The 14,347-nt window shown below is 32.3% G+C and overlaps 1 protein-coding gene across 2 annotated transcripts; it reads right to left on the bottom strand.

The window, feature by feature from the left end:
* Positions 1–754: 754 nt before the first annotated feature.
* On the bottom strand, positions 755–14,344 carry LOC144965861 (pituitary tumor-transforming gene 1 protein-interacting protein-like). 2 transcript variants are annotated; one of them, XM_078901655.1, is made up of 7 exons: positions 14,207–14,344; positions 11,340–11,507; positions 9,556–9,605; positions 8,790–8,898; positions 7,199–7,304; positions 6,255–6,367; positions 755–4,585 (listed from the first exon to the last, which is right to left on the bottom strand). In XM_078901655.1, the coding sequence occupies exons 2-7, from the start codon at positions 11,503–11,505 to the stop codon at positions 4,542–4,544; spliced, it is 588 nt and encodes a 195-aa protein (XP_078757781.1). In that variant the 5' UTR covers positions 11,506–11,507; positions 14,207–14,344; the 3' UTR covers positions 755–4,541. The 2 variants fall into 2 exon arrangements, with proteins under 2 accessions (XP_078757781.1, XP_078757782.1); XM_078901656.1 differs by having other exon boundaries at positions 14,219–14,335.
* Positions 14,345–14,347: the final 3 nt, after the last annotated feature.

A 14,347-nucleotide genomic window follows, 5' to 3' on the forward strand; every position in this document is an offset into this window, starting at 1 on the left:
AAAGGGGAATTGGTTCAAATAGGAAACAGATGTAGATTCCAAGAGCACACCATCAAAATACTTAGTTTGAGATCACCTAAAAGTCTCATCTAGACACAAGCACAGGTCCCCACTAAGAGGAATACACTCAAATGTTTACAAATCATATATAATATTTATACAAATTATAATAGAGTGCATAACAGAGAGATGATTTACAAGGAAAAAAATATCATCTCCCAAAACTAACCATACATCTGAATGTTTCCCTCTCAGCCAGGGTATCCGGCCAGGGTCAGGACAAAACCAAGTAATCTCATTCTAAGACAAGACAGAAAACAAATTGGAAAACATATTAGGGGGATAGAAGACACAGTAAGTACCTCCCTGCCCACTATAGCTACAGGGAGATTAGGAAGAAATAAAATAGAGAGATTTGACAAAAATATGGACCGATATAAAACCCACCGGCCGCTTTCCCCCACCGCATGATAATAAAAATAACATTACGATAAAATGGTATGAACAATAATATTTATTAAAATAGTAATCTTTGTCCAAGAGAAAATAATTTGAATTTTTAAAAATATGTGACATATGTAATTGTAATGGAGATATGATTACATTTGACCACTTATTAAGGCTTCCATGTTTCAAAATAAACATTATTTTTTCCCTTCATTATATTCTCTATACTATAAAGAAAATGTTTTAACTTAATTAATGTGGGAGTTCGTGTGACTATGTTTATGTATATGCGTGTATGTGTAGATAGATAGATAGATAGAGAGAGAGAGAGAGAGAGAGAGAGAGAGAGAGAGAGAGAGAGAGAGAGAGAGAGAGAGAGAGAGAGAGAGAGAGAGAGAGAGAGATTATATTAAGTATAAAGATAATAAAAGTATTCCAGCATACTCATTGTTTAGTAAATTCTCTCTGAATCAAAGTCAGCAATTTTTCTTATAATCAATCAAACAAGATAACTATGATGTTATAACAACAATATAAGTTCATACTTTTTTTTTTTTTTGCGATTCATCATATCTCTGTAAATATATTTAAAATCATCCCCATCCAAAAGGACAAAAACATTTTTTTTAATGAACCCAAAAAAAAAAAATAAATAAATAAATAAAATAAAAACTATTTAAAAAAAACAATGAACAAGCTCTAAGGTTTTAAAACCCAAAGAAACTTTCCCCATCCCAAAAAAAATAACCCAACAAAACAAAAAAAACAAAAAAAAACCACATAAATTTTATAAACCCCCCCCCCCCCCCCCCCCCCCCCAAAAAAAAACCCCAACAATGAAGCAAAACAAATGGCCGAGTTCAAGGGTTAAGTTCGTGTCGAACTTGATCAAATGAATTCTCTTTCCCTAATGCTGTTCCATGTGCTCATCACTTTCCCTAACACTAACAGTGTTCCGGGTGCTCATGTGTTTTAACATGACCAATGGTCATGGTCAATCTCAATTTAATTTTAACATTTTGAGAATTAAAGCTTTTCCCTGAACATAATCTGAAACAGTTAAAGATTTACTAACAATAGTGATACTATGTTTATTACTGATATCTATAAAATAACTATGCTATCAAAAGAGTCAATATAGTAATAGTAAATGAGAGTAATTAGTGACGTAAAAAAAGACAACATGATCAATTCAATTACATAACACACTTGTATTCTTTTTTTTGAAACACATTTTCTCAAGGACTGAGCTTGACTATGTAACTCAGTTGAGTTTTGAAATAAAGTAAATTTCTGTCTATGGAGATTAAAATGTATCATTGATTGTCGAAAATGCACACAAATGGCCAATTAAAACAATTTCACGAAGAATAGGGTGGTGCACACACTGCTCACTAATTACAGTAATTACAATTATGCGACCATTTCCTGGCTGCATAATGTTTTGAAACAAATAAATAAGAGTTGATCATTTATCCTGTTCAAACTAATCATTAACTTAATCATCTAAATCATTCAGCATAAGGCAGTGGGCCGATGAAACTTTGATATGGATATAAATAAAAATATTGACAATGAGTAAGCGATTCACACTTGGATTAAAATCATATGAGAGTTTAAATAGACCAATGATGTACACTTCCAATTTTCTTCCTAAAATATCTATATTGCATAAGCCTAAAATATCTATATTGCATAATGAAAAATTCAAAATCAAGAATAGAGTTATATCATAAAGAGATCGTGTTTTATCTTGTTAAATCTGAGGTAACAGTAACTGTATTGGTATATATGCCAACGTTTGGCAGTTCTTTGAATATTCTCTGACCACTCTCAATCTCAAATTCTTCTACTTTTTAAAAAAATCTTCCAATTTACAGTTCTTTCTTTAAGTTGCTCACAAAATGTCCAACTCCTAATCAAACCAAAATTATGCAAATAAGATTTTAGATAGAATTTATCAATTTGATTTCCTGATAATTACAATTTGTTGATTTTGAATTTTGATAAAAAATACTCCTACATATTGGTCAGATGGATTATAGAACATCGTAACCATACATAAATTGGAAAACATTATCACACATTTCATATGCTTTATTAGGTGTAAGTATTAATGGATTAATCAAATTTGTTATTTACAACGACCAGTACCAATTAATATACTTGGGTAATACTCAGTTAATCTGAGTCAGTCAGCATGAATGAAGACTGGAAAGTGAGACTGGATGATTTCAACAATATATTTTTAAAAAAATACAATGCAACTTGCTTGATTAAAGTCAAACATTTCAAAATTATCAAACTTCATAATATATTTTTTTGTGAAGTCCCGAAAAATTTGTCCTGCTGTATTACATGGCAAGAACTGACAAATTAAAAATTTAATACTCATTGCCGTGTTATTAAAAAAAAAAAAAAAATTGAAAGAAATAATCTTTCTTTTTTCCCCTACTTCCGTTATCCCTTACTGTTTTAATTTTGTTCAGTGACAAACCCATTCTCACGTATTGATATTTCACAAAATCTCTAAAGTATGTCTCATATAAATTTATGTACATATCAAACATGAATAAATGACATCATATAAGTTACGTGTGCAACTATGATTATAATGATCTGAATATAATAATCAACAACATTGAAAATATAAACATATCTAGAAAAGCAAGCAAAGGGGCTCATTGAATTATCGATAATGCTTTTGGATTCAAATTTTATTTTCAATGATGTCAAAAATAAATTCTGGAAGACAAAAATTAGTATCAAATCTTGAAATCTTTACTGTTTGATTTTTTGGGTAATTATTTCATTTATTTTTAAGTAACCATTTCCAAATATAGTGTCTTTTCGAAGAAAGGGAAGAAAGAAAGAGGCGTTGTAAGACAGTACAAAAAAAATTAAAGCTTTATGAATATGATGTAAAAGTATGAGAATCAAAAATTAAATTTTTTTAAATTTAAAGCAAAATTTGGCCATTGATAAAAAAGGACCACAAAGGCACTGAAATAATGTATTAAAATCTCTTTGAGAAGAAGTTTCAGTAATTTCAATCCAAAATACTTTCTATTGTAACCTTCTTGTTCTAAAGGCATCACATGCGTCATTAAGCCTGAGATGTGAGGAATGGAACAAAGCCGTTTCTTTGTGGGCAAAAAAAAAATAATCACAAAAATACTTTTTTAACAAGATGGATAATGAAAATGGGAAATGCCCAGAACAATGATAACAAATAAGGTTGATTCAAATCAATTTGGTTCTACAAATTTTATCAAAGCAGAAGACCTATGCATGGAAAATCACTTCATGTGTAGTACATCTATTATCCATCTAATAATAGGGAAAAAAAAAAAACCAAACCCAACAATTCTGCTTTAACAAGCATATTGAGCAACTTAATGACTAACATCTTGACGAAAACCAACAACATTTTGTTTCTCCTACAACTTTCAAAATTGTAGAAGAAGAAAAAGGGGAATAAGGGATTTTCAAATCCCTGTATTTTATTAATGTGACCCATCATCTTGATCTGACATTATATCTCAACAACGTAATTCTTATTTGACTTATTATGCCTAATTAAAAAAAAAAAGGACGCACCTATATCAAACTAATCTGGACTCAAATTTTGTAATTACAAGAGTTCTAATTTAAAATTAAAATATTGGATTCTGCTTAATCATAATATAATACAAAATAATCATTACTGACAAACTTAGAGAGGAAAAAAAGCATTTTAAACAGTGGAATGGACATATTAAATGTACATGACTAATGAAATATACATATGACATTCATATAAAGATAGAAATTTATCTGAAAATTAACTTGCAGATCAGCAAAAACTGTTTTTCAAAATGATGGAACAAGGGCAGGTGGGATATCCAATATTTTTTCAAAACGGATTAATAAAAAAAAAATACTAATGAAAATTTAACTTGATTTCATATTGAGTACACAATCAAACAAAACTTTTAAAATAATATTTTAACTCATTTTAGACATTATATCAAAAATTGTAATAATAATTGCTCGAATCTCTTTTTATTTTTTGTTGCCGACTGTGTAATCACAGATACTGGATGACAGACAATTTAAGCATCAAAGCGGCTGTAGGGAGCATCATCCTTCACCAGACCTAGAGATAGAAATATGCCAAATTCAATATCAATTTGTAATCAAATACATTCAAAATTAATCTTAATTTTAGTATTATGGTGATTATTTTGTTTCATAATTATTCCAAAAAAAAAAAAAATAGGCCTTCAGAGCCCATGGATCCAGAATTTAAATCGGTTTCTAAAGTGTCAAATGAACAATAGCAATTGTTTGCTACCCTTGTAATAGGATGCTAGTTATTAGTACTTTCTGCCAGATTGAATAGACCCAGTTACCCAATCACTGCTCGGTGTAAAGGAGGGTCAGAAAAAAATGTTGACTTCTGGGATTGATCTGTGTCCATTCATTGTAAAGTGAGTGCTCTGATCTCCTAACCGAGTTCTCAGGACCCCCAATAATAATTAATAAAGTAATCGTTAAAATGACACTTTTGATAAAATCTGATTGAGATTTCTGTTATTGAAAAGATTCAAATCAAAACTTTTCTTAAATTTTACTAGCTATTACATACTTGTAGTGTGTAAAACAAATACAAGGAAAAAATAAAGGTATGCTTTAAAAAAAACTGTTTGGGGGATGATACTTGGTTTTATTTATCAGGAGTGTAATAATGTTCATGTTTCCAAAACTTTTAGGAAAGGTCATATCAGGACCAGTAAAAGGGAGGATTCAGATAGAGGCAATCTATGTCTACAATTACCAACTAAAACGTTAGATAAGAAGACATTTCAACTGGGAACAGAAATAGATTTCAAGAGCAATCTGTCCTTGAGTTTAGTTCAAGACTTATTAAGTCTCATCCAGACAAAGGACAGGATCCAGGCCATAAACTATACAATCAAATGATAGCAAACAATAACAAAGTAAAGATCAATAACTATCGATAACACACAATGGAAAGATGATGAACCAGAAAAAAAAAATCCTCTTTCACTAAATAAATAGATTGCTATCTGATTGTGTCCTTTAAAAAAATAAAAACAACCTGTAGGCACATCCAAATAAGGTTCATTCAAGACCGTGGATAAAGAAGACACAGGGATGGGACAACATATATTGATATTGTAAGATAGAAGCACAAGAGTACTGATTATGAACTGGCCTCGGTGGGGAGGGTAGGAGTTATACATAAGGGGATTCCACTTACTATAGTGCATTATGAACTAAGAAGCTAGAAGCAATGATACAGCAATGGTAGTATTTCTAATTTTTCTTTAAATGTGCGGCTATGTTGTCTAGTGGTATGACACTCGGTTTCGGATCGGAAGGTCCTGAGTTTGAGCCTCACTCGGCGCATAGTTGAGTCCTTGGAAAAGACTCTTTACTCACATTCTCTCACCGTACTCAGGTGTAAAATGAGCCAGGTTAGCAGCATTGTCTCTGTCCGAAAAAAAATGTAATGTTGCCTAACAGGCGTCATGTCTCGTCCTACATGTTACGTGTTGGTCAGGGACCCCTTGTAAAGCGCTTTGAGCACATTTAGTGGATATTGCACTATATAAAAGCTCAATTTTTAAATTTTTTAAAATTTCTATTTCCGATCATTAAAAAAAAAAAAAAAGAAAAGAAAAATAAAGCAAAGGGCTGTGTAGTCAAGGCTTGCATTTGTATTGGAGATAATAACTTAAACCACAAAATAATGCCTTCACCTGAAACCCAATATCTTTAATAATTTTAATTTAGCTCACCATATTTCCTCCTTATCTCATCCAGACGACTCTTACGCTCAGTTCTACGTTCATCTTGTCTAACCTTTCTCTCCATCTTTTGCTGCTCATACTTGGCATCGTCCTTTTGATATCTGAAAACATTTTCAAAGACAATAATCAACACATCAAATACAATAATTAACACATGTTTTTATGTTTTTTTATGTTTTTAAGGGTTTTATGGTGCTTGCAACACATTAAGGTCATATCAGCGCCAGTAAAAAGGAAGAAAATGGGATAGTAAAAAGTTCTAGAATTACAATAAAGCATCCAAGAAAAGGGAAGACAAAGGGGAATTGGTTCAAATAAGAAACAGGTGTAGATTCCAAAAGCACTCTATCAAAGTACTTAGTTTGAGATCACTAAAAGTCTCATCCAGACACAAGCACAGGTCCCCGCTAAGAGGAACACATTCAAATGTTTTACAAATCATATATATATATATATAATATAAAGAAAGCATAATACAGTGCATAACAGAGAGATGATTTACAATGAAAAAAATATCATCTCCAAAAGCTAACTATACATTCGACTGTTTCCCTCTCAGCCAGGGCATCTGGCCAGGACCAGGACAAAACCAAGTAATCTCATTCTAAGACAAATACAGAAAGCATGTTGGAAAACAGATATAAGGGGATAGAAGACACAGTGTGTACCCCCCTGCCCACTATGGGAGGTCAGGAACCCCACCCAGATAATTAACACACCAAATACAATAATTAACACATTTAGGTTTATTACATTGTTATCAGGTGTTGGCCATATATATTTGTTTGCATTGCATTAATTTTCAAAACAGACCTGGAAAGATTATAAAATTTTCAATTTCAATGATCTGAACAATAATATACAGAATTAAACAAAAAGATTTTAAGTAGGATTTATTTACTGATAAGCCCCTATATCAATATCATACAAACCTTTTCCCTTTGCTACGACAACAGCAACAGTAAATACAAACAAGAAGGGAGATAAGTAAGATGCCTCCAATTACACCTGCTGCAATCAGAAGAGCCTCGAAATTTACTGAAAGAAAGAAAGGAAATGAATCTCAAAAAATATCAGTGTGTAAAATATTGGGGAAAAAAAGCAATCCTTCAGAACCCATTAGGCCCATGCAGTTTCTATAGTGTGACCCAGACAAAAGCAATTGCTTGCTACCCTTTGGATAGGAAGTCTGTCTAATACAAAGTACTTTCCACCAGATCTAATGGACTCAGCTACCCAATCAGCTCTGGAGGACAGGGAAGGGAGGTGGGTCTAAAAAAAACATGACTGCCCCGAATTGATCTCAGTTGCTGTGTGTGTGAAGCGAGTGCTCTACAAACTGAGCAATATAATATACTATATATCTATATATATATATATATATATATATATATATATATATATATATATATATATATATATATATATATATATATATATATTGCTAGTAATAATAACACAAACTGTTTTCTACACAATTCAACACATAAGTTTTCATTGTTTAAATAACTAATCTACCACTTCTAAAACTAGGTCAAGTGATATAACTTGATCAGGTCAAAGCACTTTGAGAAGTTCAACATCAAGGGCTACTGGAAATAATACAATGCAAAGAATAACCACTGAAGCTCCATCACTATTATATAATTTTACGTTTTCATAATTATAAAAGTCCCAACTGTCACAACACATTTTGAGTTGCATCTCAGTAAATTGAAATGAAATTCAAATTTATAGGTTATAGGCATATGGATTGGTCATGATCTACGCGCTGAAAAATGTCCTTTTTTATGATTAATCGTTCTCACCCCTGTATATAGCGCAATTTCCACTAATTGGGGTCCACGACCAACTGTAACATGTAGAACGAGACATGATGCCTGTTTGGTGATCTAACAATTTTTCCAACAGAAACAACGGAGAGAATGTGAGTAAAGAGCCTTTTCCAAGAATTCAATTATGTGCTAAGTGAGACTCGAACCCAGTCCTAGGGTTTTTTATCTATTAGGGTTAGCTGGACGTCAAAGGGTGGTATGGATGATGATATCGTAGCAGTTGCAGCAATGGTGGTGGTGGGGATGTTAATGTGGTTAATGTGTTGTAGTTGTTGTGGTGGTATTGATGATGATATGGTGGCGGTTGTTGTAGTTGTGGTGGTATTGATGATGATGTGGTGGCGATTCTTGTAGTGGTGATGGTGGTATGGACGATGATGTGGTGGTGTTAGTAGTAGTGGTGGTGGAAGGAATGATGATGTCATAGTGTTTGTAGTAGTGGTGATGGTAAGAATGGTGATGAGGTGGTGGTTGTAGCAGTGGCAGTGTTAGGGAAGATGATGTGATAGTTGTAATTGTAGTGGTAGTAATGATGTTGATGTTGCGGTGAGTCTTTTTTATTCATAGAAAAATTTGAAAAAGGCGGAATTGTGATGGTGATAGGCTGGAATGAACCATCATTTAGGCGCAAATCTGCCTTTAGGCAGAAGATTCTAAGCTCTGTATATAAAAAACTCAAGTTACTCACCCCAACATACACCCCATCTTGCTTCAGACAGAGAGCAGTCAGCTCCCCTTGGAATAACTTCACCCACTGGGTATTTCATGCACCTGTCGTCTGACTTGCAATACAAGCACTATCAAAAAAGAAAGAAGAAGCATCATACACAAATCAGGGATGCAGTTCGCTAAAACTTTCTAAAAGCCTGAACATTTTACTTGTACAGAGCAAATATGAAACTATTTCGGGTAACTTCTTGGGAGGCCTTCCACACACTCCTCAAGCTAAGATAAACAACCCAAGTATTTCTTTAACTAGCACTACAAGAAAGAATAAAACCTAGTACCTTAAACTAATTCTAATAGGAAAAACAAAAACCAGAGGACCTTTGCCTTTACCACGACCTATTACTAACCCTAATAGAAGAGAAAAAAACAAACCCTTGGACCTCCCGCTAACCCTAATAGAAAAAAAAACAACAACCCTAGGACTGCTCTGATTCTTTCCATCAAATGGTATCATCCATCTTAGAAAAGGATACATTTCCATCTACCTTCCCCTTAACAACCACTGCTTTCAACTTTTAAAACATCTGTTCACCAATAATGAACAAGGTTAGCCGGAAATGTTCAAAAAGCCGATTGTCCATCTTCAGTCGGAAAAAGGTCATCCCTGATAAATTTTATTTAAAGATGAAAATAAAAATCAAACAATATTTATCAAAATTCACATTTTGCATTTGTAACAGAGAAATATCACTGACTGATCACAGTTATATATAGGAGAGTCTTACCTTTGAATTAGAAACACATTTTCCACAGGAATTATTGTGTTTTGCACATTCTGTTGAAAACAAAAATAATTTTAATTAATGTTCAGTTTTGAAATGTAACTAATTGAAAAATTTCATAATCACAAATTGAAAGTTGTTTTCTTTAAAAGGCATGTTACCATTCATATGAATCTACAATATATATATATACATATATATATATATATATATATATATATATATATATATATATATATATATATATATATATATATATATATATATATATATATATATATATATATATATATATATATATATATATATAAAGTCACCGATTCCTTTAACATTGGTAATATTTATTCTATTGGAAGATTATAATTTTAATTACATACATGTGTATAATCTTAGTCAATCTTGCACTTAATGACTGTGAACCACAAACAAAAGAAACCAATTTGTTGTAAAATTGCAATAGATCAATTTATATAATATAGATTTAATTCATCTTTCAATTTTGAAATACAGATTTTTTCTTTATCTACTTCCATACCTGTTTGCAAGAACCAAGCAATATAAATAAAATATCTAAAATTATTCACCTAAAAAACGAAACCAACACTATTTATTTTCTATTTGATCTTTTCCATTAAAAAAAAAATTTAATTAAAATAAAAAATCTCACCATTCCCCCCCCCCCCCCCCCCCCCCAAAAAAAAAAACACACGACAATATCAGCCAATTTTGTATAAAAAATTAATTTTGATTGTAAGCTCCATTGTTTCTATGAATGTCTTTTTGCAATTTGATCGCAATGAGTGGAATACTTGATCTTGTTTTCCCAGGGGATTGAAATCTACATTTCTGGAAAATAATTCAATTATGCGAAAAACAGATCACAATAGTGCTAATACAAAACCCTGTTTTACCTTGAACATATCCATGATTGATTATTACCTTATTACCCCAATAAAAAGCAGTAACCCTGATTGACATCTCTTTCATCCCCATTCAGTCATTAGTGGTAAAACAGATGCACACATGAAACAATTAGGATGGTTGACTCATCAAGGGCCTAAACAAAAAAAACAACTCTGTGTTGGGCAACAAATGGCCAAGAGAAGCCAGTCAAATGAAGTCAATGATATACAAATTTGGGTTTTATCTAACGTTTAAAATTTCTCAATCTAATAAGACAGTCATTTTAACTCATTTTTTCCCCATCTATGTTTGTTATCATTATTGAACGTTACAAATTTTTTTTCGATATGCAAATTGACATACTAACTAATAATATCAACTCTGTCTGGGTCAGGCCTTTTCATTAAGAAGGAGATGACATCACTTTTCTTTTAATGAACTTGAAAATTCGGTCTGGATATGAAATTCATAATTTTTTTGTTTGTTTGTTTGTTTGTTGCTTTAGGTCTCTTCCAACACAATTGAGGTTATATGAGAGACCGCTGAAACAAAAAAACAAGCAATCTAACAAAAATAGTACAAATGTCAATCAAAAGCATAACCTAAAGATATCATAAGCTAAATTATAAATAACCAAGAACAAACAGGCAGAGGATTTACAGGAAAAAAAATATCCCCTGTCAAAAATACAATCACAAACCAAAGAAGCAGGATAGGCTAGTAAAGAGAAGAAGAAACGACATCACTATCGGATCGTACACCCATGCGAACATCATAGGTATATGATTCAAGGGTGATGCTCCCATCCAACCACCCGCTAAATTCATAATTTTAACCCCCTCGCCCTAAAACAAAAATGAAAAAAAAATCCTATCATTTCTTACCCTCTTCAATACTAATTGAAGTAGTAGGCATCATAGTTGATGTAGTGGTGGATGCCTTAGTGGTAGTAGTTGACTTTGAAGTTGTAGTTTGTGCTCCTTGAACTGATATGATTTCAGCAGTCAAGGACACAACAAAGACTGTTAGTAGTATCTTCATAATGGCCATGGCTTGTTAAGGAATGGAAAGAAAATATTTTACATAAATAAAGGCTATTAAGAAACATACCCATTAAGATTGTTTGCGTTAAAAAAAAAAACCCAACACAATTTGAAAAAATTGTTTAACATTTCAAAATGCCATAGATAAGAATAATAATATTGGTACTCAATTGAGTGGTTTATGGTTTTCCAATATCCATCATTCAACTAATCTCTAACAAAGAACTATAATAAATATATAATAAATAAATAAATAATCGAGTGGTGGTTGAAAAGAATCATGATCACAATTATAAATTATCAACATAAAATTATATTCAAAAAGACTTTGTATTCTGTTGTCAGTTGACAGCAGTATAGTTTACTCCTTAACACTCATGTTCAATCTCAGTCTCAGCTAATACTAATGGCCATCTGCTTCAAATCCAATTGACTCAGTTTTATTTATTAGATTTTGATAACTTGATCCTGATCTTATATATATACTGACTGGTACTGGTACCGTACCAATGACCAAGACCAATGTCTATAACATGGGTGAAAGTTAACGGGGATCAATTTGCCTGAAAGACAGACACCGGTGAAGCTGGTTTGCCTGAAAAAGATGCTAATTTATTTTTTTTGCGATCTATGACTCGCCGGTTGAGTGCCAACCTTCCCAGAGTGAAAAGTACATTAATTTCTATGACCCCATATGTGTTTTTTTTTTAAAGCAAAAAAAAAAAGAAGAAAAAAGTATTTAGTCTACATGATTCAAAACAAAATTTATACAAAAACTAACATCAGACCCAAAGCAAAATAAATGATCTCGTCATTTAAACACTCATTCGCAGCAATCTCTAATGATTACAGTATTACCTGGTTTATGGAGACCCTAAGATATGTCATCACTTTATATTTGTATGGTAAAAGGCTCAGGAATCGCAATACCAAGGGCTATTACGATTCGAAACACCCCAAAGAAGTGATCAAGAGACCCCAACCATGATACTTGTTTTGTGATGTTAGTGTTGGTGTAGGTTGTTGTAGTGATGATGCTCTAGTGGTCGTGGTGATAATGATGATGATGTGGTGGTAGTGGTTGTGGCAGTGTCAATCCTGTGATGGTATTTGTAGCAGTGATGACTACTATTACTACTACTACTACTACTCGTACTACAACTACTAATACATTTGGATCAAATATGGGAAATACCCACCTATGTGATATACAAGTTGAATACCCTAAAAATATTCTTAGTGCATTTAAAAAAAACCGACACCGTTCTTACAGCTCCCTATTTAATAATAATAAATTTTAAAATTAGACTCATACAAAATATTAAAGACAAAAATATTATAAATGTAAACAATCAAAATAAAGTATTTTCAGTTTTCAGTTTCAGGGAAAATAACCCATTTATGTTTATGTTTATTGTCAATACAGTCCTTGATTGAAGGCTTCATTGTCAAAGATGTTGGTATTTTATTTTCACTTGACAAGTTCTATTTAACAAGAAGTATAAGCTTAATTGAGATCTGAGACTATTTGAAGTATAAAATAAGCTTATATGCATAATTCAATGCAAATCTTCAAAAATGGTGTGAAAGGTTTTAGTGAAAACCAGCGTTTAATAACCAACTGAAAAGATAAATAACAGTAGTACAAAATGTGACGCATCAGCAGATCAAATGTATGACAGAAAAGTGACATATATGTTTAATTGTCACCTTTGAAAGAAAATTAAATAGTCTATTGAAAGTTAACGTTCCGGTGGTGCAATCATGATAAAGCCGGCAGAAGAGTCAAAATGCCGGAAGGCAATTATTACATTTACTAAAAAACCGGAATTTCCGGCATATGCCGGCGAACTTTCACCCATGGTCTATAATGAATAATAAATGTCACGATAAGATTTAGTTGGAAACAGATGTGAACATTTAAGAAATACTGCATGATAAGGAACAAAATTCTAACTCTGAAGAGAGTACCAGAAATATCTGATCATTTGGGTATAAAGTCTGACACGAGTGCAATCGAAGTGGCAATTCTGACTCGAGTTTGAATAGTCTCCTGTGGCAGTGCAACGTAGTGTGGCGTTGGGCAGAACTGATAAAGAAACAAGAAGAGTTCAGAAGAAACTCTGTTTTGCTCATGTCAAAATGACTCATGAGTCTCATAAACACTGCTTCGGACTGTAGAAGGAATGTAGCCTGTCTAACACTATTAGAATATGAATATGTTAGATAATTTAAAAAATTGTCCTGATTTTGTTTGAACATCGCGTTGTGTTGTTAACAAAGCTTTTCCTTTAGACCGACTTACTTTTGTTACTTTTAATCAATGAGTTTGTCTTTCTTATCAACTTAAGACACTATTATTGTTATTTTGCATAATTCTTATCAATATTTTTTTAAAAATTATTTTAAAAAAAAACAAAAAAAACAAACTAGATAATAACTGCCATGGAAGTGGAAGATTATTCAGACTGAAACCAAAAAACATGTAGATTGAATTCACATGCGAATTGAGATTGGAGTCCGAATAGCCACGGGAGACTATTCAGACTCGAGTCCGAATAGCCGCAGCCAAAATAAGGCAAAGACTAAGACAAGGCAGTTGACGCCCACCTTCCCAGCATTTGTGACTAGAATACGAACCAGTGAGAAAGGTTGTACCAATTTCAAGTCGAAAAATAAAGTTCAATGAAGGTCTTTAAAATAATTACCAAATACTCAACCCAAGGCAGAAACAAACAATAAACCGATTTTGTATTTTTATCTGGTAGAACTGAAGTCGACAAATTCTTAGTCAGATGAAATCACAACAATGTCAAGAGTTACACTTCCGTCATGTCAGATACTATTTT

This window comes from Berghia stephanieae, chromosome 2 (assembly GCF_034508935.2).
Source record: "Berghia stephanieae isolate SIO BIC M18660-M18661 chromosome 2, UCSD_Bste_1.3, whole genome shotgun sequence".
In the NCBI taxonomy this organism is placed as follows: domain Eukaryota; kingdom Metazoa; phylum Mollusca; class Gastropoda; order Nudibranchia; family Aeolidiidae; genus Berghia; species Berghia stephanieae.

Excerpts from the sequence above, each read along its gene's own strand:
- LOC144965861 (XM_078901655.1), bottom strand. The coding sequence starts at position 11,505 with ATGGCCATTATGAAGATACTACTAACAGTCTTTGTTGTGTCCTTGACT. Across the intron at positions 7,305-8,789 it reads AAGATGGGGTGTATGTTGGG|TAAATTTCGAGGCTCTTCTG; the intron begins GTGAGTAACTTG and ends TCTTTCTTTCAG. Across the intron at positions 6,368-7,198 it reads TGTCGTAGCAAAGGGAAAAG|ATATCAAAAGGACGATGCCA; the intron begins GTTTGTATGATA and ends AAATGTTTTCAG.